This window comes from Danaus plexippus, chromosome 25 (assembly GCF_018135715.1).
Source record: "Danaus plexippus chromosome 25, MEX_DaPlex, whole genome shotgun sequence".
Lineage (NCBI taxonomy): Eukaryota > Metazoa > Arthropoda > Insecta > Lepidoptera > Nymphalidae > Danaus > Danaus plexippus.
In genome coordinates this window covers 5,565,850-5,588,504 of record NC_083553.1, presented here as the reverse complement: position 1 = coordinate 5,588,504, position 22,655 = coordinate 5,565,850, and the positions used below count along the sequence as shown (strand labels likewise).

At 31.3% G+C, this 22,655-nt stretch overlaps 6 protein-coding genes and 1 long non-coding RNA gene across 8 annotated transcripts; 3 read left to right on the top strand and 4 right to left on the bottom strand.

The window, feature by feature from the left end:
* Positions 1-414: 414 nt before the first annotated feature.
* On the bottom strand, positions 415-1,541 carry LOC116775295 (ubiquitin-conjugating enzyme E2 C). The gene is made up of 2 exons (XM_032668163.2): positions 1,299-1,541; positions 415-1,229 (listed from the first exon to the last, which is right to left on the bottom strand). Exons 1-2 carry the CDS (start codon positions 1,397-1,399, stop codon positions 800-802), a joined length of 531 nt encoding a protein of 176 aa, XP_032524054.1. The 5' UTR covers positions 1,400-1,541; the 3' UTR covers positions 415-799.
* A 911-nt stretch (positions 1,542-2,452) lies between these two features.
* LOC116775258 (uncharacterized) lies at positions 2,453-5,663 on the top strand. Of its 2 annotated transcripts, none has more exons than XR_004353820.2 (3): positions 2,453-2,542; positions 4,927-5,029; positions 5,425-5,663. It is a non-coding gene; the product is annotated as an uncharacterized LOC116775258 (long non-coding RNA). The 2 variants fall into 2 exon arrangements; XR_009753128.1 differs by lacking the exon at positions 2,453-2,542 and adding an exon at positions 2,711-2,731.
* On the top strand, positions 2,738-4,726 carry LOC116775257 (splicing regulator SDE2). The gene has a single exon (XM_032668115.2). It carries the CDS (start codon positions 2,909-2,911, stop codon positions 3,626-3,628), a length of 720 nt encoding a protein of 239 aa, XP_032524006.2. The 5' UTR covers positions 2,738-2,908; the 3' UTR covers positions 3,629-4,726.
* Positions 5,664-7,094: 1,431 nt separating the features above from the next.
* Positions 7,095-9,561, bottom strand: LOC116775447 (serpin I2-like). Its single transcript, XM_032668350.2, has one exon. It carries the CDS (start codon positions 8,348-8,350, stop codon positions 7,175-7,177), a length of 1,176 nt encoding a protein of 391 aa, XP_032524241.2. The 5' UTR covers positions 8,351-9,561; the 3' UTR covers positions 7,095-7,174.
* Positions 9,562-9,788: 227 nt separating this feature from the next.
* On the bottom strand, positions 9,789-10,832 carry LOC116775313 (leukocyte elastase inhibitor-like). Its single transcript, XM_032668191.2, has one exon. It carries the CDS (start codon positions 10,830-10,832, stop codon positions 9,789-9,791), a length of 1,044 nt encoding a protein of 347 aa, XP_032524082.2.
* A 436-nt stretch (positions 10,833-11,268) lies between these two features.
* Positions 11,269-13,606, bottom strand: LOC133319585 (leukocyte elastase inhibitor-like). The gene has a single exon (XM_061524744.1). The coding sequence runs from the start codon at positions 13,554-13,556 to the stop codon at positions 12,375-12,377; it is 1,182 nt and encodes a 393-aa protein (XP_061380728.1). The 5' UTR covers positions 13,557-13,606; the 3' UTR covers positions 11,269-12,374.
* Positions 13,607-16,959: 3,353 nt separating this feature from the next.
* Positions 16,960-18,178, top strand: LOC116775310 (serine protease inhibitor 77Ba-like). The gene has a single exon (XM_032668184.2). It carries the CDS (start codon positions 16,960-16,962, stop codon positions 18,142-18,144), a length of 1,185 nt encoding a protein of 394 aa, XP_032524075.2. The 3' UTR covers positions 18,145-18,178.
* Positions 18,179-22,655: the final 4,477 nt, after the last annotated feature.

The following is a 22,655-nucleotide window of genomic DNA, read 5'->3' as shown; positions in this document are numbered from 1 at the left end:
TAGAAAAAAAATGAGACGAAACCACTAAAAGTTGGTAATAATTTCTGTTGTATTTTGGTGCGCTGTTTAGTGAAGAACTTTGTGCTGTGATGATCGCATACCGTGAAAAAACAACTACGTAATTAAAGGCTCCGGTATATTATAATTTTAATCAAAGAAAATTACTGATATATCATTTATTAATAGTAACAAAAAACAGGGCAGGGTAAAAATACTCTTTAATTCAAGCACTTAACAATTACACACAGTTATTTATTGAAAAACTTCAATTTAAGTAGCTTTTATTTGAAGATGAATTTAGTGAATTTATTCAGTTATGATATTGCAAATAATTTAAATGGTTTAATCTTAATGACAATGACTCCAGCGAACTTTCTTTGCTAGTAATCGAGCGGAATAAAATAAAACAATGTGTAATTGAACTAAATAATTGTATTAGTCAGCGATCTCAATATACATATTCATTCTCTTCACAATTTGAGGTGGAAAGCAACAGGTTAAGAAAAATATATTTACATCCAACTGAAAAAAAAATAAACATTAAGAGAACAAAATCAGAAAATGATTTCTGAATAAACCGGAGACAATGTTTCTATTTAAAGTGATTGTAGTTTTAGTATTTTTTTTATTACTATTGTTACACAAAAAGTTGAGACGGTAAACAAAACTGAACAAAAAAGATAAAATAAATAACTAGAATTGAAAATACAGAGACTGTCTACTTTCACCGGTCAATCACTCGGGCATTCACAAAATAATATAACACATAAACACAATATAAACATGACTAACAATCAGACTATGAATCTTTATGTTTATTATAAAATTCTTCTAAATATTTCTTATAGGCGGGCTGGTTAGGCCACAGGTACGAGGCCTGCTGGTTGAGAGGGCTTTGAGTGTTCGGCTCCGCCAGCAAACTCTGGATAGACAGCAGCACCGTGCGAACGTCGTAGAGAGCCGTCCACTTGTCTTTTAAGATATCTAGACATATTAATCCACACGTATCCACGTTCGGATGAAAACAGGGTGTCAGGAATTTAACTACAGGCGGGGCATAGGGATATGAATTGGGGAATTCGAGGGATAGTTTGTATTTGTGACCAGAATAAACCGTGTCCTGAGGACCGTTAATTGTTCCTATCCATTTGAAAAGGTTCTCGCTCTCTGGGAAAGCGGATATTCCCTTGTCAGCGCATCGCATCAGCTCCATTAGTTCCTTCTGCAATCTGGAGAAAAAACCCTTGGTTATTTTTAAGTAAGTGTGCAAAAATCATCCGTACATAATTAATTCTTACCGTTTGCTAACTGCATGATTGTCTTTCAATTTTATCGTATCCTCGCTCTGTTTGGCGGGATTAGATGACGATGCGTAGTGAGGGTTGATATTTTGAGCCATAATATTACAAGAAATCGAAATAAGTTCTCGCCCGTTGTCTGTTATATGAAGACGGCTTCCTGTTAATTTTAAAAAGCTCAAATTTTATTGGATATTACATTGGTTTGACAGCAAAGCAATAATGGCGTTCAATCAACGTAATACAATAGAGTAAAAATGTCGAGTTTCTTATTATTTCACCGAGTCTATAGACAAAATTACAAAATTAAAGCATATGGTTAAAAAAATTCACTAAAAAAGTAGTCCTTGTTTAAGGAATTTAAACAATAAATTTATATTCTTGGCGAAATAAAACGTATTCTGTAAAAAAAATATTTTTTAATACCGATTTCGTTTTTATAGTTACTAATAAATCTTTTTGATATTTATCTTTGATAAAATGTTTAAAAAAAAATGTTATTTGGGATCTCTCATAACTCGGAAAACGTATACAAGCTTTTCGTGGCAAAATACTACTAGTTATCCTTGTTTAAGGAATGTAAACAATCAATTTATATTCTCGGCGAAGTATAACGTATTTTGTAAAAAATATATTTTTTTATCCCGATTTCGTTTTTATTGTTACTAATAAATCTTTTTGATATTTATTAGATAAAATGTTTAAAAAAATGTTATTTGGGATCTCTCATAACTCGGAAAACGTATACAAGCTTTTCATGGCAAAATACTGCTAGTTACGTATTTGTTATATTTTTATTATAAAATTACCAATTTCAAACTAAATTAAATAAAACGTCCGTTTGTATGGTTGGTCGTGTTATAAAAATAAAAATAGTTAAGGAAATAAAAACATTCTAATAGCCATCTTAGCAGTAAATACTTCTTTTTGTATTTATCTCATTTAATTTAACATGGTTCATATTCGAGTTTGTTTAAAAAAATAATAATGATTATGTTTATCGTCTAGTCACTAAAGAGGATTTAAAAAAAATGACCGTAATAGCAAACTTTCACTTTCTATTAGTCTTCGTTTTTTAATTATTTAACGAAGCATGAAATTATGGTGAAGGTGTAGATAAATCATGACACAAATAAGAAATTCAGTTTCTATAAAAGATGGATGTATACGGTTCCCAAACTCAGTATTATTTATATTTTCGGTTAACTGTGACTTGGACAGAGTTTCAAAGAATGTTTTATCTTGTAAGTATTAATTTTAAATTTTATTTATAACTTTTTAACAGGAAATCGATTATATATATTCAAATAATATTTTCGAAATAGCTTTTGTTTTAATAGAGGGTAGAAGATATTACTTTTCTGGTGTTGGAGTGATGAAGTTAGAATATTTTTTTCATTGTGGCAGCACTGGTCAAATTCTGTGAAATGACGGTGACAATTGACAATGTTATAACTTATAAAACAATTCATAAGACAAAATTGTCTGTCTAGTGGTCTAACTGTTCCACTAAAATTATTTTCGTTCATATCTAAGAGTTATATTCACATCAACGGCATAATTTTTGAAGTTGCTTTGTGTAATTGTATTAAGAGTTAAAAATAAGAAAAATGGCTAACATAATATATTTTGAGAATAGTATTCTGTCAACATCTGTGTTTAAAAACATTGACGACTTAAAGCTGAGTATTTCATCACAATATGGTGTACCTTCACAAGATTTATATGTTATTGTCAACGGGAAAATAGCAAACAGTGAGACGAATTTGGAAAACACGAACCATGTTATCAGAGTGTGTACTAAAATTGTTGGGGGGAAAGGTGGATTTGGGTCCATGTTACGTGCTATCGGAGCACAAATTGAGAAAACAACTAACCGTGAAGCATGTAGAGATCTCTCCGGGAGACGTTTGCGTGATATTAACGAAGAAAAACGCCTCCGAAAGTGGTTGGAAGGTCAGGAAGAGCGCGAACGCGAAGCCGCCGAGAGGAAACAAAAGAAAATCGAGAGATTAATTGCGGAACCCAAAATTGAGATTAATTTGAGCCCCGTTTATGAAAAAGAACGACAGGAACTGCCAGAACGAGTGAGTGCAGCGGTGGACGCGGGGTGGCAAGCAGCGGGATCTTCTAACGAAGGTAAACGTAAGTCTGAAGAAGTACCAGCTAAAGGTAAGAAGAAACCAAAGTTATGGATAGATGCGGATTTGTCAGACTGTTCGTCATTGAGTGAAGATGAGGAAGAAGAAGTGAAGTCGACGGCTGGTCAAACAGTGTCCACAGATAGCGGAAACGAGTCTGACCGTGGATCAATTAGTAATAAAGCTTAGTACAGAAATGTGAAGACTCTTGTAGTCAATTATATGTAAGAGTATACTCTTAAAATAATCAGGTAACTTACATTAACACAGCTCAAAATATCTAGAACTATGTATAATATTTTAATTTTATTATGTTTTCTAATAATGTTGTTTATTTGAATTTATTAAATCTTAGCATATATATAAATCTGAAGCTAGATTATCAATATATTTGGCTGTAAAAATTGGATATTATTTAATTTTATTGTTCAACATACATATAAGAGGATAAACATTTTTTTAGGTCTAAGGAGGTTCAAACAAAAGAGTTTCGATTATATTGCATTAAAATAAACATAACTGCAAGAGAATTAAGAATCTAGCTTAATAATATACAAATACATATTTAACAGAATATTTAACATAAAATTAGACAAGGGGGTATTATTTAACTAAAGTAAATAAAAACATCGAAAGCCAGTAAATATAATTTTTAATATTCATATTATCGATAAGAGAATAACTTCTTTCAATGTCACATATTCCATTATTAATGCTTATATGTAAAATCATACTGAACTTTGTTTTTTATGAATTTTCGATGTACAGATACAAAATTAGAAAAACGGAAATTTATCTCGGGTCAAAATAAACCTAATATTTTTGGATGTACCTACTATTGCATTTTTTATTATTTTAAACTATGTACTCCCAATGTTATCTTGTCTGCATTTGATCATGGTTGCGGCAAAGTATCGAAATGTGCGAGTTTGTAGTTTAAAATAATCAAAAAACTCATAGATAATAAATATGAAAATGTCAGTTTAAACTTATCCGTTGGTTTATTGAACTTCAAGCTGTAGTAATCTGAACTAAACATAATCTAAGTTGCATTTAGTGGTTTTATTTTTAACTGAATCGTCATTCATCATTCCATCATATTAGGTTTGTGCTTGTTATATGTAGCATGTTATTATATGGCAACATTACAGAATACTTCCTAACAATAAACAAATACATTATAAATTGATTATTCTAAATAAATTTATCTTTATATATAGAAAAAACAATGTTTGTGTATTTTTAAGGTAGTTTTATATTTTGTGTAAATAAATTGTGATGAAACAATCAATTGTTTTTTTGTTTATCTCCTGTTACTGGTGAAACAGTACTTTGTTTAAAAGCAGTTTGATTAAGACTTCTGCGTATATTTAATAAGTAGACAAGGCCAGTGCAGTGAAGAGGTATAATAAAGGTTTTCATTTAAAAAATTATAACCCAGTCCTACAGAAACACTACCAAACTTAAAGCTTTAATATTTGTTACAGAAATTATGGAGTTTATTCTATGTTTTCATACTGTTAGCGCTCGTTAGCAGCAGACCCCAGGACTTTGATTATGATGAAGGCAGACATGATAACCACGAAAAAGGTATTGGAGTGAATCATTGTTGTTTGTTTAAAATATGGCCGGAATGGATCACTTATAGTAACTTTACTTACATTGGCGACATTTCAATGCACAGATTATTAAAATTAATCCGACCCTTCTATAACATAGATAAAATATAATCCAAAGGTTCATTAAACCCGACATCCTCAGTATTTCTTTTGTATTCATTACTGAAATGATCTATTTTTTATGTTTTACCCAGAGACACATCCCTTTTAGATGCTTCTGGTATTTAGTACAAAAAAAAAAGAAATTTTTAGAAGATTTTTATATATCATATTAATATAAGGATTAATTATAATTTTCATCAATAATATATATTTATGCCATTTCCCAAAAATTTCGATGTGTCAAATATATTTATTTTTTGACAGATGAGGTTGGCAGAGTTCAGATTAAAGTGTACCGCGGTCCGACCAAGCACGATGGCTATGCCCCCTGGGGTTTCTGGGTGAAGCAACCATCAGATGAGGAGTGACGATGGTTTATTGTTAGATGTAGTGTGTATTTTTCATTTTTTTTTTTATCAAGACCAAAGATTAAACCTTACTCCGCTTCAATTACGTCATATTTGAGATGTATTAATTTTAATAAATATATTACTTCTATCTTTCTTTTCCTTTTTTATAATCAAAGCCTACGCGTGCAGTAAATTTTATAATTATATTTTATTTTCGATTTAAGAATTTCTGATGAAATGAAGATTTTTTTAAAGTAAATATATATTATTTAAACTATGCACCCTATGCTTGCAGATTAATATACTGAGTCTGAATTATTTCCATCAAATTCAATTTAACAAACTACAATAAACAAATCATCATATTGTCTCTTTTTTATTTCGTCACATTTTTTTTTCTTTGGTACATTTGTCAACATTGTTTTGTACAAAAAGTATGTTAATTCTCTTTCCCTTTTCGCAGTTTTTATTAATTCTACCATTGTAAAATACCTTTTATGTCTGGAAAGTCACTTTGCGTACAGTAGTAAGTTATCTGGAGTATAAAGGTTCTGAACAAAATATTAATTTTCAGCGTAAAACTTAAGTAATAATCTTTAATATTGGTCTAAAGTGAGGGATAAAATGGTTAGATTTTATGGATGAGGTCGCCGATACTTAAATTAAAATTATAATTTGCTTTAAATTTAAGTTGTAAAACTGATGATGATGATGAACTGATGAAAAGATGGTTTTTTGGTAGTGTTGCCATAAATAAGGTCGTCAATTTTCCCTGTCCCCGCAGACTCACGCTTGGTAGTTCGTGAAAAATAGATCTAAGATCAAGAATCAACTTGTGCAGATTTAAAAGGTACTTAAATGAATACTCGCGAAAATCTCAGATCTCACTAAAAGGTACTTACTTCAAGTAGTTCTTCTGTAATGATGATGGGTAGCCATAAATGAGTTGCGGTCAAAACGTTATCGATATGATTTACAATTCTTCAATATCTGAGTGGTAGGTATGTAATACTTTTAAGATAAATTTCAAGAAACCTTACTTTAAAGATTTAGGTAACGTATTGTGTCATAATAATTCTGGAAAATTTTAGATTATTTTGTTAGGTATTACATTAAAGTAGTTTTTTATCAAACTTATTGCTTGTCTCAATATTCGGGAATTCCAAATGTTTCAAAGCGTCGCGCTTGTTCTTGATAAAAATTCGAAGATCTTTGAACTTTGATATAATAAATGCTTCTGAATTATTCTTGTCAATAAAAAAAACAACTGGGCGGATTGTAATGTATAAAGTAAGTACACACTGTAGAAATTCTATTTTTAAACATAAAGAACTGATGAAGATAGCATTTATATTGCACGACTTTATAATAAAAAAGTCACTAATGTATTTAAAGCAAGTAGAGTGTAAAATCACTCCTAATTATGAATTTCCTTAAAAATATTTTCAAATATTTCATGAATTAAAAATTCAACGTCTAAGGCGCATGAGTCACGTGTGATTGCTACATTTTTAAGGTTTTGATACCGATGTTGCTTTGTACTGACCTTTACATCAAAAATGTGAGAAAAGGACCGAATGATTTTCAAAATAAAAATTATCTTTTAGATTTATAATGTAAAAAAATCTTATATAAAAGAACAGTGATATACAACAAACAGGTATTCACGCTCCGTATTTGCCACAAAAAAGAATATTATATGAAGGGCGGTACACTATAAGGAAAAGGAAAGGTGAAACTGAATCTGTGATAGTCGTTCTCCTGTCTTTAGATGAGTTTGCCGGAGTGAATGCTGTTGCCCGAGTTCCTGTCTCCGTCACTGTTATTAAGGCTCTGTGTTCTATCGAGGATATATACATTTCTTCTTCCGTTATACCCGAAAAGTCAGCTCGACTAGGCAAGAATATATCCCTCGCTTCCATAGACGTTAAGGGATCATTTAATGATATTGTGGAAATCACCGAAAATTTAGGTAATTTCACGTCTACTTCTTTCAGTGGTTCGCTATGCAATTTACTGAGTAGATCAGTAAATGAAATTTTATCAAAATTTATTAAGACGTCCTTAATGGACACGCCTTCGTGGGGTGTAAGTACTACCATATTAAAGTCCTCACTCTTTCCGTAATTCAGTTCTAGGACGGAAGCCCCTAAAATGTCTATATTAACTTGCTGAATGTTCGCTTTTTGTTGCATTATATAAATGTCAGTGCCGTTTTTGAGAATTGTATCAGATTTTTTGAAGGGTAAAGACCAGTTGCCTTCAAATTCGACAATACCGCTCAATATCATAGATGATTCATTGAAAGTGGTGCTATCGAAAATCAATAATTCCGGTGAAAAAGTATTATTGGATAGGTTTTGATAATAATGATTCGCTTCTTCAGCCGCGGAAACGCCATCCTCAAAATCTAGCATCTTCAACGACATTCCAGAATCAATTACACTCCTTTGAAATGATTGTGTCAATTCTAGATTTGCGTCACAGAATACAATCTGTACATTCTTGAATGACACTCCAGGAAACTTGGAGACATCCGTCATAACATCTGTTGTAAACTTGAAAATTGAATTAAAATATTGTCCGTTCCGTTTTGATATTCCTATGATGGAATGAAGCTGTCTCCAGGTGTCTGAGGATGATTTAAATGCGACGAGGGAGATCAGATACCATAAACTAAAGGGTGCCATCACCAGATCACCTTCGTTTTCTAACTGCGTAAAGTAAAACATTTCTAAACTCATGTTTCTCACCCTTTCCCCGAAATATCTTAAATCCCTGAATTCCACTCCGTCGCAGATTTTGCAGAGAAACAAAAACATTAACACTTTTTTAAACATGTTCTTAGTAGATTGCAGAAAGCGTTTTATAGTATATTTTAAGTAAAAACTCCAATAGGTTAGAATAGCTTGGAACGCGCTCTTGCTACTTTACGAGTAACTGATGGTATTAAAATAATATATAAGGTTATCTTTATCTTGTGCGGAGGGCAAATACATGTGAATTAAACAAATAACCTAAATGGACACATTAATACATATTTAATCATGTAATCAAAAGCTTTTTTCCTCGCAAAGGGACTACTGTTGGATGTATTTTAGACCAATTTTTCAGGAAAATAGAATATAATGACTTACAGATACTTATCTTGTGTACAGAATGTGATTGTAAACACTATTTACATGTTTAATATATTAATATTAATTCGGTTTCTCAAAACACCAATTACATCGATACCTGTGATATGATCAAAAGTTAAGGGCTGATTATAAAATTAAATTATCACTATTTGTGTATAATTTTATTTCTTTCAAACATTTTTCATACTGAATCTTGTTGTTTTTGTGTAACTTAGTGATTGAAATAATTATTATAGCTTTTAAAGTTGAAAAGGATTTTTTTAATTTTATATATGAGTTAAAAAAAAGTTGTAACGTAATTAGATTTTTGCATTTTATGTATAATTATGGACATTTCTTAATTTAACTAATGTAATGTATTTAGAGATATTTGTATTAATAATTTTCTTTTGACCTTGTTGCTTACCTGAGTTAAATAATTATATTAAAAATGGCATCTGTAATACTAGTTCATAAAGACAGAGCTAAGAATAATACTTTTTCTTTAAGTTTTTTTAATTGTCTTGTATCCTAGAACACCGAGACTTTGCTAACCAGGTTTTTTTGCCATCCGAGTTTTATGATTCCCAGTTCCATTTCATGGCTAATTTTAGATCTCTGTCGTAGATAACAAGGAGACAGTGCCGCCGCCTGCAACCGATATGCTTCTCCACACAGCCGTTCGGTTGAATCGCCTATTTAATGAGTTTTCTGAAAAAATAATCACTAGTGGAAGGCGGCTAATATTAGAAAAGGGCGTGCGGTGAAAAAAGATTTCTTTCACGCAAAAGACGTTTGGGTAGAAATAAGGAATATATAATTCGTTGCTTTTTTTTTTGTAAACTATAATGCTGTTAGCCTTACGGCTTTTACAGCGTCACAGGGAGACGGGCCAGTGCTAAGGCAGGCCCGTTATTAAAAGGCCTGACTGGCCCCTTTACATTGTAGCTCTAAAACGGATAAACCGATTTCGATACAGTTTTCGTCTTTTGTAAACCAGTTCCCTTCCTTCCTTGACACCGAGACGTCGCAATGAATATAACAAATATTCAAGTGGTGGAAGTTAACTATTTAACTATGAATGTTTCATTTTTATGTCAATTTACTACCTGGTAACTTTTTTTAGATTCAAAAGAATAATGAAAAACCGCTTCTTATTTCAATCAAAATCTTTCCGTCCATATCTCCCACAGAAGACAATACTCATATATTTTCGATGCACTATAAAGAACAAAAATGGCTGGCCCATTTCATTTGATGAATATCTTGTTTTGTGAGCAAAATTGCCGGGCGTGTGTGCCATTATCACTGTCCCCCCCGCCCCGACCATCACTGTTGTTCTTTGCTCCAAAGCGGAAATATAAATATCTTCGGACGATATTCCCGAAAAGTCCGCAAGATTCATTAAGAACCCGTTTTTAGCTCCCATAGACTTTAAGGGACCGTCTAATATTAAAGTCGAAGTAATTGAAAATTTTGGTAGTTTGACTTCTATTTCTTGTAATCCTTCACTGTATAATCGATGAATAACTTCTAAAAAGTCTATTTTAGCGAAGTTTTCCAGTACATCCGTGACGCTCAAGTCTCCTTCTGGTCTCATTATAATCATACTATATTCTTTGTCTTCTCCGTATGGTAGTTCTAAAACCGATGCTCCTAGCTGTTCAATATCAGCGTATCTTACATTAGCCCATTGATGCATCATATATACTTTTCCCTTACCATTATGACCGTCTTCTAAAACAGTATTGATTTCATGGAAAGGCAGGGACCAGACTCCACTAAATTCTACAACACCACTCACAATCATCGATGTTTCATCAAAATCAGTTTTGTCGAATACGACATTCGTTGGGGACGAAGTGACGGACAAGCGAATAAAGTTATTAGCTGATTCTGCAGCCAGGATATTATCATCAAAATTGAGTTTTACCATACTTACTCCAGCGTTTAGGACATTGCGAACGAAAATCTTCCGTATATATGGCCCTATGTCAGTGTCGAAGAATATGACTTGTATGTTCTTTAAAATTCTTCCCGGCTTTTGTTGAACTAGCAAATCGTTTACAAACATGAACAGAGAGTTAAACTGTTTTCCATTTTCTTTAGGTATTCCGAAAATTGATTGCAGCTGTTTCCAAGTATCACCTCCCGACCTGAACGCCACTAGAGATATTAATTGAAATATTGTAAAGGGCGCCATTGCTACAGAACTATTATTTTCTTTTTCACTATAATAAAACAGTTCTAGGCTTAAATTTCTAACTTTTTCACTGAACTGTACCGCAACTGTCTCTTCGACTGCGTTACAACAATTCAAGGATATAAAAGATAGTATTAACACAAATTTCAACATTTTATGTCTGTGATTAAAATATTAGTTTAAAATTAAGTTATATTTTTATTTTACGTGTCTCATTTAAGTGATGTATTAATAAGATTATCTAAAGGTCAGGGGACATAAGCTTATCTCAACGTCTATCCACAGATAAAAAATTTTTGCGACTCATTCAAATAAAATTATTACAAAATAAAACATTACAGAAATAAATTTTAATGTTCAAATATATAATTTAATTATAGCTATAAATTGTATAAATCTAGATAAGTTTTTAATTTTAAGAATTTAATTTCCACAGATAAAAAATGTGTTTATAAGTTATTTTATACTAAAATATTTTTGTAACTTTATAATATGTCTATACATATGTTCAGAAAAACATATTTTAGTTGCGCTTATAAAAATAATTGTAATGAGCATGCGACAGAGATGTATCACATATTAATTTTATTTTCATTTAAATAGTTGTAATTAAAAATTAGTATAATAGATTATTATACGAATATAGAAAAGTATATAAATATAAATGATGTTTTCCTTGTGGATGTTGTATGAGATGTTACATAAATAATTTCAATATATTTGTACGACACAGATTCTAACAACAGTTAAAGTTACTGTTGTTGTGTTGTCTGTTGTATATTGTCATGTAACGTTTACTTGTTTTTTTTTTGAGAATTTTTATGCACATAAACTATAGATGTAAATCCTTTATGATATTTTAAATATATTATCTTTCTGTTAACAGTTACAGGAGAATAGCTTTCATGAAATATTATAATCATAATTTTATACGGAATTTCGTTTGGTCAGTGTCAACATTGTTACAAATAATGTTCTGAAAGGAAGTGTAGCGATATTTTTAAATGTTACCTAAAACCGTCTGTTTTGCTGTAGTCTTTCTGCAACTCGCACTGCTCATTTTATTTAGTATTGTTTTTATATTATTAATGAAAAATACATTTTTTCAGAAGATAAAAATTATATATAGAATTAAAAAAAATAACTTTTAACAAGCTTTATATGTACTATGAACACTTTGTAGGTATAAACCTTCGTAATTTACAACAAAATAATTTTTGGTTTCTAAATTCGTAATGAATATAATAAGCATTGCGAACAATTTCTGTAACATCTAATTTATTCCCTGACAGACGTCAAACTAATAAAGTATATAAATTAAATGTCCAGTGCGTATGAAGCCATAGCATAAATACGGAAAATGTAAATTAGAAGGACGGTGTACACAGAAGAGATTTAACAAACAATATTAAAATATTTTATAATTAAATAATATTTAAATATATTCGGAAGCGTTAAAATTTTATACGTCGCCAGTAAAGTGATTATAAAAACATGTTTGAAGTTGTTTTGCAGGTCTCATTTATCTAACACCAAGTACTTTCATGCGCCATATTTCCCACAGAAAATGATGCTCATTGAAGGTCCGTGGAGTACAAAGAATAGGAATGGTTTAGCAGTTCCAAGTCCATAGGTTTCAGTGTCTTTTGTCAGGTTACCTGGTATTGATGCAGTTGCGACGGTTCCTGCTTCAGCAACCATGACCTCAGTTCTATGCTCCACCGCAGATATGTACATATTACTTTTGCTGTATTTAAAAATATTTGCTCGATCCCGTAAAAATATGCTGCTCATCTCCATAGCGTTCAAAGGCCCATTTAGTAATAAAGACGATGTTAGAGAGAATTTTGGTAGTTTGACTTCTATTTCTTGTAGTCCTTCACTGTATAATCGATGAATAACTTCTAAAAAGTCTATTTTAGCCAAGTTTTCCAGTACATCCGTGACGCTCAAGTCTCCCTCTGGTCTCATTATAATCATACTATATTCTTTGTCTTCTCCGTATGGTAGTTCTAAAACCGATGCTCCTAGCTGTTCAATATCAGCGTACCTTACATTAGCCCATTGATGCATCATATATACTTTTCCATTACCTTTATGACCGTCTTCTAAAACAGTATTGATTTCATGGAAAGGCAGGGACCAGGCTCCACTAAATTCTACAACACCACTCACAATCATTGATGTTTTTTTAAAATCAGTTTCGTGGAAAACAATTTTCTTTGCTAAAAACGAATAGTTTGTCAGCTGTATATAATCGTTTGCTAATTTTGCGGCCATAACATTATCATTAAAATTTATTTTTTTCATAAGAGCCCCGGAATTTCTTATATTTCTCTGAAAATGCCTTGACAATTTAAGATTTGAATCATAAAACACCACTTGCCTACTTCTTAGCATTCTCCCGGGGCTTATTTGAAGTAATAGGTTAGTTACGTAGTTGAAAAGCTTGTTAAAATAAAGACCTTCTCTTTTCGGGATCCCAATAATCGAATGTATGTCCGTCCAGCTCTCACCTGAGCTCTCAAACGCGAAAATAGAAAATAACTTCCATACAGTGAAAGGTGCCATTGCAATTTGACCTTCATTCTGTATCTCCGTGAAATATAATAAATCTAAGCTTAAATTTCTCACTTTTTCACCAAAATCTCGTAAATCATTGACCGCGACCCCGCCACAATGGTTAGATGATAACCAAAACACTATTAAAACAATTTTCAACATTGTCCGATCTAATGTGAACTCGCAATACTTCACTGAACTAAGTCATGAGTAATGATTCCGCGACTTATAATTTTGGTTTAATCTTCGTTGCGGATACGTCATACGTATTTTCCATATTGTCATTATTTAACGATAGTCCAGACTTAACTGCGGCATTAGTCTCATTAAAAATTTAATTGAGAATCATTCTGGGATACTATACATCAGGAGTGAAGGTCTCATAATCGTGTTAAAATACAAATTAAATTATAATTAATAATTTAATTTGTAGTTACTGACTCTCAAAATAGTATATGTTTGAAGGAATTGCTACATTACGTCTGATAGAGACAATGTATATTATATAAAATTAAAAACTTTTTCTTTTATAATCTTATTAAATATATGAATACTATTAAAACATTTTTACATAAAAAATTATGAATATTAATTTGTATTTAAATTGAATGATATGAAAGCGTCTCTGTAATGTTTACACTTTCTGCAAATATTTTAGTAGATATTAAACATATTTTCAATATGATCATTTAAATTAAATAAACTTAAAAAAATTATTGGGTTCTTTTAGTTCATCATACTTATAAGTTGTTGGAGTGTGAATTAAGGAAAACGGTATATTGCAATTCTTGTAACGTCAGGAATCCCAATTCTGTCCTACTTATTACCACATTTTATTATTGGTTTGAGTTCTAACCTAAATAAAATAGTTTAGACATAAACAGCACACTCCATTTTTTGGGTTTATTTGCCTAATTCTTTAGATACATTTAAAAGATTTTTTTTATCCCTTTAAAATTTTAAACACAAATATTCTACATTAGTATAATACCATAATGTATAGAATGAAGAAAATATGAGCAGATTGCACCAAAATTTCGCTCATACAATTTTTTAACCTCCATTAAATGTAGAATTAATTATTTACAGGAATTGTGTTTTACAAAATATGAGATTTCGATCTAGCTTAATATTTTGGTCAAGACTCATACGGTCTCTTAACTTCCCGGCGTCATCAGCAGTAATTTCTAATAATCCTTTTCCCGTTATTACCATTATGATCTAATATTGGACTTTCATTGATGAAAATTGACTTCCCTCGTAACCTTAATCCTAGAGATCATGCGATCACCTAAAAAGGTGCAACTTCCCTTTTCGTGATCTTTAGTGGTTCCTGGTAACGTAAATGGCCAATTGCCAATGTATGCGTACCAACCTACCAGCTAAGCCAATAAAGCTGGTTCTGCTGCAAACACACTATCTACTACATACTTTAAATCACGTATGAGCAAACTTTTCTTTGCATATCTTGTCACTAGCAAACTTAATTATACGGGATCATTTTTTAAATGATAAAGGGGGGAAAACGAGCAGACGGCCTACTTGATGGAGGTTGTACCGTCGCCCATGGACATCCGCAAAATTATTTTGCGGATGCGTTGCCACCCTTGTTTGGGGAAGGAAAGGTTGGGAAAAGGAAAAGGGTGGGAAAAAGAAAAGGGTAACCAGCTCTCTCACTCATCGGACGAAACGCAGCCATTAAACGCCGATCTTGTGTGAGAGGTGGCACTTCCCCGGTTGAGCTAGCCCATGTCCGAGCTGCATCAATTTGAGCACAGCAAGGCTCTACCACCATACATTTTGGTTTATTAGACAAGAAGATATGTCGCAATCCTCCAAAACCTGCCTAGCCATGGTGATTTTTGACCAATTTCCTCTGTATCCCAAGTAAGCAGTTTAAAAAGTATCCTTCAGACCAGCTTGAAATAGTCTGTGGGAAATAACACAGCTTCTATCTTAGATTCAAATTAACATTATGACGTTTCAGTGAGATTCTTGAACAACAAAATATATTTGCTGTCGGTACGGCATTGCTGAATGGAGTCTACCGTGCTGAACACTTTTTACACTTTAACCTATTTTTTTATATCTAAAATTCTGGTTAACACTGCAATTAATCGAAGATATATAATAATGAAACCATTCTAACTTAACATATTTTATTAACAGTGCGACTGAATTTAAGAAAAACAAAGAATGTCTGTTATCATGAATTTGAGTATTAGAATTTGAGAATTGAGTATTAGAGAGGATTTAAATAATTTTGCACCTTTTTTTTTGTGTCTTCAGACTAAATCAATTCTATAAATTAAGTATTATTTTCTATGATTACTGGAGAATAAAAGTTTCGATCTTCCATATTTAATTATTGCTCTAAATATTGTAGTCTTAAATATTTGATATCTTTAGGTTTATATGTTAGCTTTAAAAATTGTGTTTGGATATAATAGATTTACGTCGGAACTTGTATTTTTATAACGAAGTCTGAAAGCGAAAGATTTTAATCGGTGCATCCTACCCTGTCTTACGTACGGGGTGAGAACATGGTAACCCACAATGAAAATTGTGTACTAGTTTTTAGTTACGTAGAGAATCTTGGTGAAATTTCCGGAAAGTCTCTACAAGGTTTCAAAGTCGGGACTAAGTTATTCAACAGAAAGCTGAGACAATCGACATAGCTCATTGTACAGAATAGTTCTAGAAAAACCTCTCTGAAAATCAAATTATATTTATGTAATTTTTAAATGTTAAAATCAGTCGGGAAGGTCTGAATAAAAACAAGAAAATGGATAGTTTATCTATACGAAAATTCCTGTTATCATATATATATGTATTTTTGTGATCAAAAATACATAAATTTAATAATAGCAGTGTAACTTACACAAGCGTTCAGGTTTCGATCTTTAAATGTGATATTTTTGGATGTTTTGAAATAATTAAAAACACACTAGTTAATATAACACAATACACTTAACATGGTAATTGAAAAACCGTGTGATCCATGCATAAGAGGCCTGTTTGTCTATTCAGGTGCGATAACGTTTGTAAAATCCTTTTTGAATCTCAGGCAAAAATAATATTTAGATTACGTTAATCCTATTTAGGCACAATTATAAAATTGTTTTTATTCGGATCCATAACCACCTTGAACTAGAGAAGTGGGGAACGATTTACTTGATATTGTTCAAGGAAATGTAACCGGAAAATCTTCCTGAAAGAAATTTGATCAGAATTTCGACTTAAGAACCCTGCAAATAGCTTCCCAACACCAAAGAACTTGAAATTAGTGTTTGTTGATACATTCTCTTGATTTATAATCACCTTAGGGCTTAGACGTCTTTCTGTTTTAATGTCCATTAGATTTTAAGTCCACATGAAATATTACCGGTAAAAAGGAATAATACATTTATATAATAAAATATTGTTATTGAACTTACAAGGATTTGATGATATGATGGGAAAACACGGCGATTAAATGAAGATAACGATGAACTATAACCGATCTAAAAATGCATCACGCAAGTTTTGTTACATATCAGTGTTGTCATGGATTGGTTACGCGACAATGAGCTCGCTGCGTCGCAACTTGCTTCAGTTACTGGTTCTCTGCAGATTGTTAGACATATTTTCTCCTGCTTTATGTAAAACCAAAAATGTAATTCCCTACACTGATTTAAGATCATTCGGCGAAAAGGTAAGAAATCTGAGCTTCCACTTGTTCAACTATACGGAGCAGCGAAATGATTGTGGGCTGCTTGCACCTTACACTTTATGGAATCTGGTTTCGCTTGTTGCTTTCATGACGTCGGAAGACAGTTGGAACCAACTGCATAAAACGATGGGTGTGTCAAGACGGAAAGGAAAATATTTCAACTCAATTTACAACCACATAAACGATTTAATGACCACAATAAAACCGGGAGCATCTTTTAAAATAAACAATACTGTTTTCTATGACTCTAGACTGCAGTTAACGAGTAACTTTGAAGACAGCATCATGGCTTCTGGAGTGTCACTAAAAAAGCTCAATTTCGATGATAATGTTTTGGCGTCTGATTCAGCAAATAACTACATACAATCTAATTACTTTCTTATACCAAAGCGAATTATTTTTCATCCAAGTGATTTTAAGGACACTTCGATGATCGTGAGCGGTGTTGTGGAATTCGAGGCCGCTTGGGCCAAACCTTTTGATATCTCCCTTAGCGATCGATTCGTGATGCGTCAAACTGGTGAATTTTTTTACACTGATGTAGAGTGGTTGCATGCTTCGGTATTAGAATTATCTTATGCGAGTGATTTTGATTTTAGCATGCTCGTAATTCGACCCCGTTATGGTGTTGCCCTTAAGGATGTGATAACAAACCTGGCCCTTAAAAAGTTGGACGACATATTTCAAAAATTATATACAGAAGGCTCGAAGGAAACTGTGATCGAATTGCCGAAATTTTCCTTAACATCATTACAAGTGTTAAATGAGCCGTTCATGTCTATGGGAATAATAAATGTTTTTTTACCAGACGAGGCGGACTTTTCTGGTATATCATCAGACAACTTGTACATACAGAGCTTTGAACAAAGGGTGACGGTGACGGTTTCAGAAACAGGGACCACAGCCGCTGCGTACACACCAGCAAATGTTGCCAAATCTACTAGCCCTAATGAAATAGGATCTGCTTCGCCATTTATATTTCTAATCGTGCATGGTCCATCATTAAGCATAGTTTTTTGCGGAAAATACGGCGAATAATTTGTTTGTATGTCTTCGGTATTATTCATGCTATTGGTGGAAATAAACAATTGAATTATGTTTTTGTGTATCAATGTCCTTTATATTTACCGAGTGTTAGCATGTTAGCGTATATTCCACACGACATATTTTTTTTATTTTTAAATCGTTATATGTTAGTTTAAAATACAGCAGTCTGTTTGTTTTTGTTTCTCTCACACTTGTTACATAATATTTCTCAATTACACACTTACATTAGACATTGAAATATTTATAACATAGAATGAAAAACAATATATGTACATATGTATACATATAATTTTGCAGTTCTTTTACAAATGTATATTTGTATCAATTATTTGGTGCTAAGATTAATATTATTTAAGTATAGTATTTGTCCGCTTCAATAGATTTTAATTGCAATAAAAATATCTAAATCCTACTAGCATTTTCTTCTAATAGCTCCGTTTGCTCGATATTGACAAAGCTTGCCTATTAGGTATACCGTAAAAGAAAAAATACATTAGTGCATATTAAATTATTGTAAAACGGTTGTATATTAAAATTTTTACTAATTAATATTAAAAAAAAACATCGTAATTTATTTTTATTTTAGAAAATATACCGTAGTTATGGCGCGATTCAAGCAAGATATAAATCTGTACCATTAATATAGAGCATATGAAAGATTGCGCTTTCTTTAAAAACTGTCTCACCATTCAGTTATTAAACATAAATAATCAGTATAGACGAAGTAATACAAATACCTAATAGTTTTTCAGATTTGTTACAAACGCTATATGTATCCTCATTACTTGACCAAGTTTTGTCGTTTTCATTTACTTCATAATATATAAAAAAATCTTTATTACTTAATTCTTAAAAATTTAATTTCCGAAAATTCATTATTTTTTTATTGAAGTTAAAGCTTTTTATATCAGGGAATTAAGAACAGTACTTGTGTTAAAAAACGGTCTCTTCATAAATCAGTTTTCGTCGGAATTACTTAAAAATATATAGCCAGCGTTAAAAATCTCGTTACGCTAACAAAATCTCTTGATTAATTAAGATTAATCTTACCAGTCAGCAGACTTTAACATGGGTGAGGCCTATCACATATACATCTAACATACGAAACACTAAATATATGTACATACCATTTAGGTGACATCAAATGAAATTGGTGAGATTTTATAAATATGAACCAATTAGGCAGATCCTAGAAATGTCAAATGATACTGGAACCGTTTAAAATGCAGATTGAATTCCACAATTCAACAAAACATAAACTCTACTGTTCTTACCGACACAATAATTTTGTTAAGAATTTCTATGGCTCTGTCTGTGTGGCCAAAGTTTTAAGGTAGTCAAGACCCTAAATATTGTAAAATGTATTCTTTAAACTCCTTATAACAGGAAAAGTAATGAACTTGGCAATGAAACACAATTTGATAACAAAATGGACAGTGTTTATAAGAACTTTGCCGTAATGGAAGTCTTTTCACTTTGTTCATTGTATTTAAACAATAAGAAACGCCACGCATGGTGATTAATGTTTTGATAAAAAATCAGTAACTTTACTAACAACAGCTCAACTGTCCGTGTTGGCTGTAACATTGCTTACATGAAAAAATAAGATTTGAACTTGATTTTACAAAATGAAACAACATTGTCATTTTGACTTCCCGCGGATTAGGTCCCCACAGATTAAAAAGTCAATATACGAACAAAATTTATGAGTGTGAGAAAAAAATCTCTAGTTTAATTTAAAAGTGTAAAAGTGAAAATTATTCTATCAAATTCCTACATCTAAATGTTGAAGTGAGGTAATATTAAATTCAGTTTATTATATATTTCTAACTATTTATAAAGGAATGCGTTGATATTAAAATATGTGGTATTTCATTGGTTCCTATTCATTCCAAAATTTAAATACAGGTCAGATTACGGAATAAATAATTATATTTTATAAATATTTTAATATATACATAATTTCAATATCATAAAATTCGTCAATGTTAAAAAAGTTATAAATGTCAAAAATGAAAATAAAATGTCGTTGTAGTGAACAAGACATATTTAGTTACAATGCATTTAAAATGAATCAATAATGTGAATATAAAGTAACGTTATAAATAAGTTAAAGTGTTGACTCAATAAAAAAATATTTTAAAAATTTTAGTTCGTTTTGAAACTGGCAGAATGTTTAATGTCCGTTGCTACTTAAAGAATTAGTGAATATAATTCAAGGTATAAAAATATAGCTAGTATACATACATATTATAAAAAATAAAAGAAATAAAATTTTTAATAAAAATAAAAAATCTCATTTTTTTTTTAACTATGTAAGATTTTAAAGGATGGCATTTAAACCAATGGGAATGTAATATTCTTAAAATATATATGCTTTAAATATTCTCAAACAGCGGTAACGGCATCAAAATCTATAAATTATTAAATATTTTACAAATATTCAATACTAAACTGACTGTAGCATTTCAAATTAAACATTTCGTTAAAACATGTTTTTTGTGACTAGAAAAGGGCAATAGTAAAAAAGCGCGGGAATGTCTTCAGTCGTAAAACTATCAGATAAGTATAGTTCTCAAAAAATAATATTAGTAAATTGCGAAGTGAATCTCGTTTATACAACAATAACAAAGAACAATATGATAATAAGAAATATTAAAGTTAAATAATATTGGAAAGTTGAAAAAGTGAAGTGGATTAATAGGTTATATTTACGAAAGTATGGGCATTGCGGCATTTGTTGGTAAGTACATAGTCGATACTATTTCATAAGGACTCACATAGTATATATAAATTATAAGTTATTGTATATTGATATATCGTTTTGACATACCATTCTTTTTATAATAATATTTTAAATAACTATTTTATTTAAAACTAATCTTGACCTCATTGAAAAACGAGCTTCTTTCTCAGGTGATATTTACATTTTAAAGTAACCACAAAGTACTCTTTGTTCTTTATGACAGCATTACAATAAATTGTGCACTAAGATAAATTCATCTGTATCTATTTTTATAGACATTCATTCTTTAAATACAGTATATTCCTTGTTTTTTTTTAAATTCTTATATTTGATATTGACCCAATCAGTTTTTCAAACAGTTAATGAATTATGAAACATTTGATTTCGTTCTTATTATTGAATGTATATACATACTTTTTTTTATCTGTCCGTATTGGTGGCAAAGATTTTTCGTCAAACACAATTTTTTTTAATTTAATATATAGGTTCAGTTTAGTTTAGTATTTAGAATAAAGTTTATACTTTATAGCCATTAATTATCCGAATATGTAATTATTTATTTGCATGTAATGTTTCAAACGAGTTTTCTATAAAATAAAAGCAAATTAACCCAAAAAATTCTAAAAGTGGGTCTCAATCATTTAATCTCTTTATGGAAGGGCAGTCTGTAGTAAATTGCATTAACATAAAAAAACTATTTACTCTATTATTCCACTTTAAATGAATTTTGGATGACCTTGGAATTAACTGTATCATATTCAATGAATAATGAAATGATAATTTTAAGGTAATCTTTGATAGTTTTAAGGGTAGTGAAGATTTTACAAGGCAAAACCCGTCAAATGGCTTGAGTTTGTGATTGATATACTTTCGTTCTTCACCCCCATTCATGGACGACACTTGCTACTTATAAAACTAATAACATTACAATTGAGATTTAAGATTTTCGCGAGTTTTATTCATTTAAATGAAACTACTATTATTCGGATATACTACGCGGATTTTATTATTTAAAAAACTACATAATCCCGACGTTTCGGCTACTTTGCAGCAACCGTGATCACGGACAGACGAGATGTGAATGTCTGTCAGTTGGTCCTTGTTATTTATCACCTACCGCCATCGATTTCTTAATTTTCTGGCGTACCGCTCTGGATGCCGGCAGAATGCTCTTACGGTGTCTTGAGGTCCTGCGGTGTGGTTACGGACGTGGGATTTTATATTTTTAAGAACGGGGTCCCAGGTGTTTGATAGATTCCAGCCATCTTCTCTATTGAAATTGGGATGTTTTTTAATTTCAATAGCCTCGCGAATTAACCTCGGTATATACTTGTCTTCCCGAGCGAGGATTTGTGGTTTATCAAACCGAATGTAGCAGCCTGGTTTGTCCACTGTGTTCACACACTGCTGACTTCGACGCGCGCCTGTTTTTGATGTCTGAGATGTGTTCTTTAACCCTAGTACCGATGCTCCTCTTGTCATACATTGGACAGACGAAGAGACAAGTATATACCGAGGTTTTTAAATAATAAAATCTGCGTAGTATATCCGAATAATACTAGTGTCATTTAAATGAATAAAACTCGCGAAAATCTTAGATCTCAATTGTAATGTTATTAGTTTATAAGTTAAATAAAAATATCAATATTTTTGCTATAAATTGCAAGGCAAGTCAAACTGAGCAATGGGACTATAAAATTCAGCCTGTTGCGAATATACAAGGAGTTGTGATAGTGAAAAATATGACCTCATTACT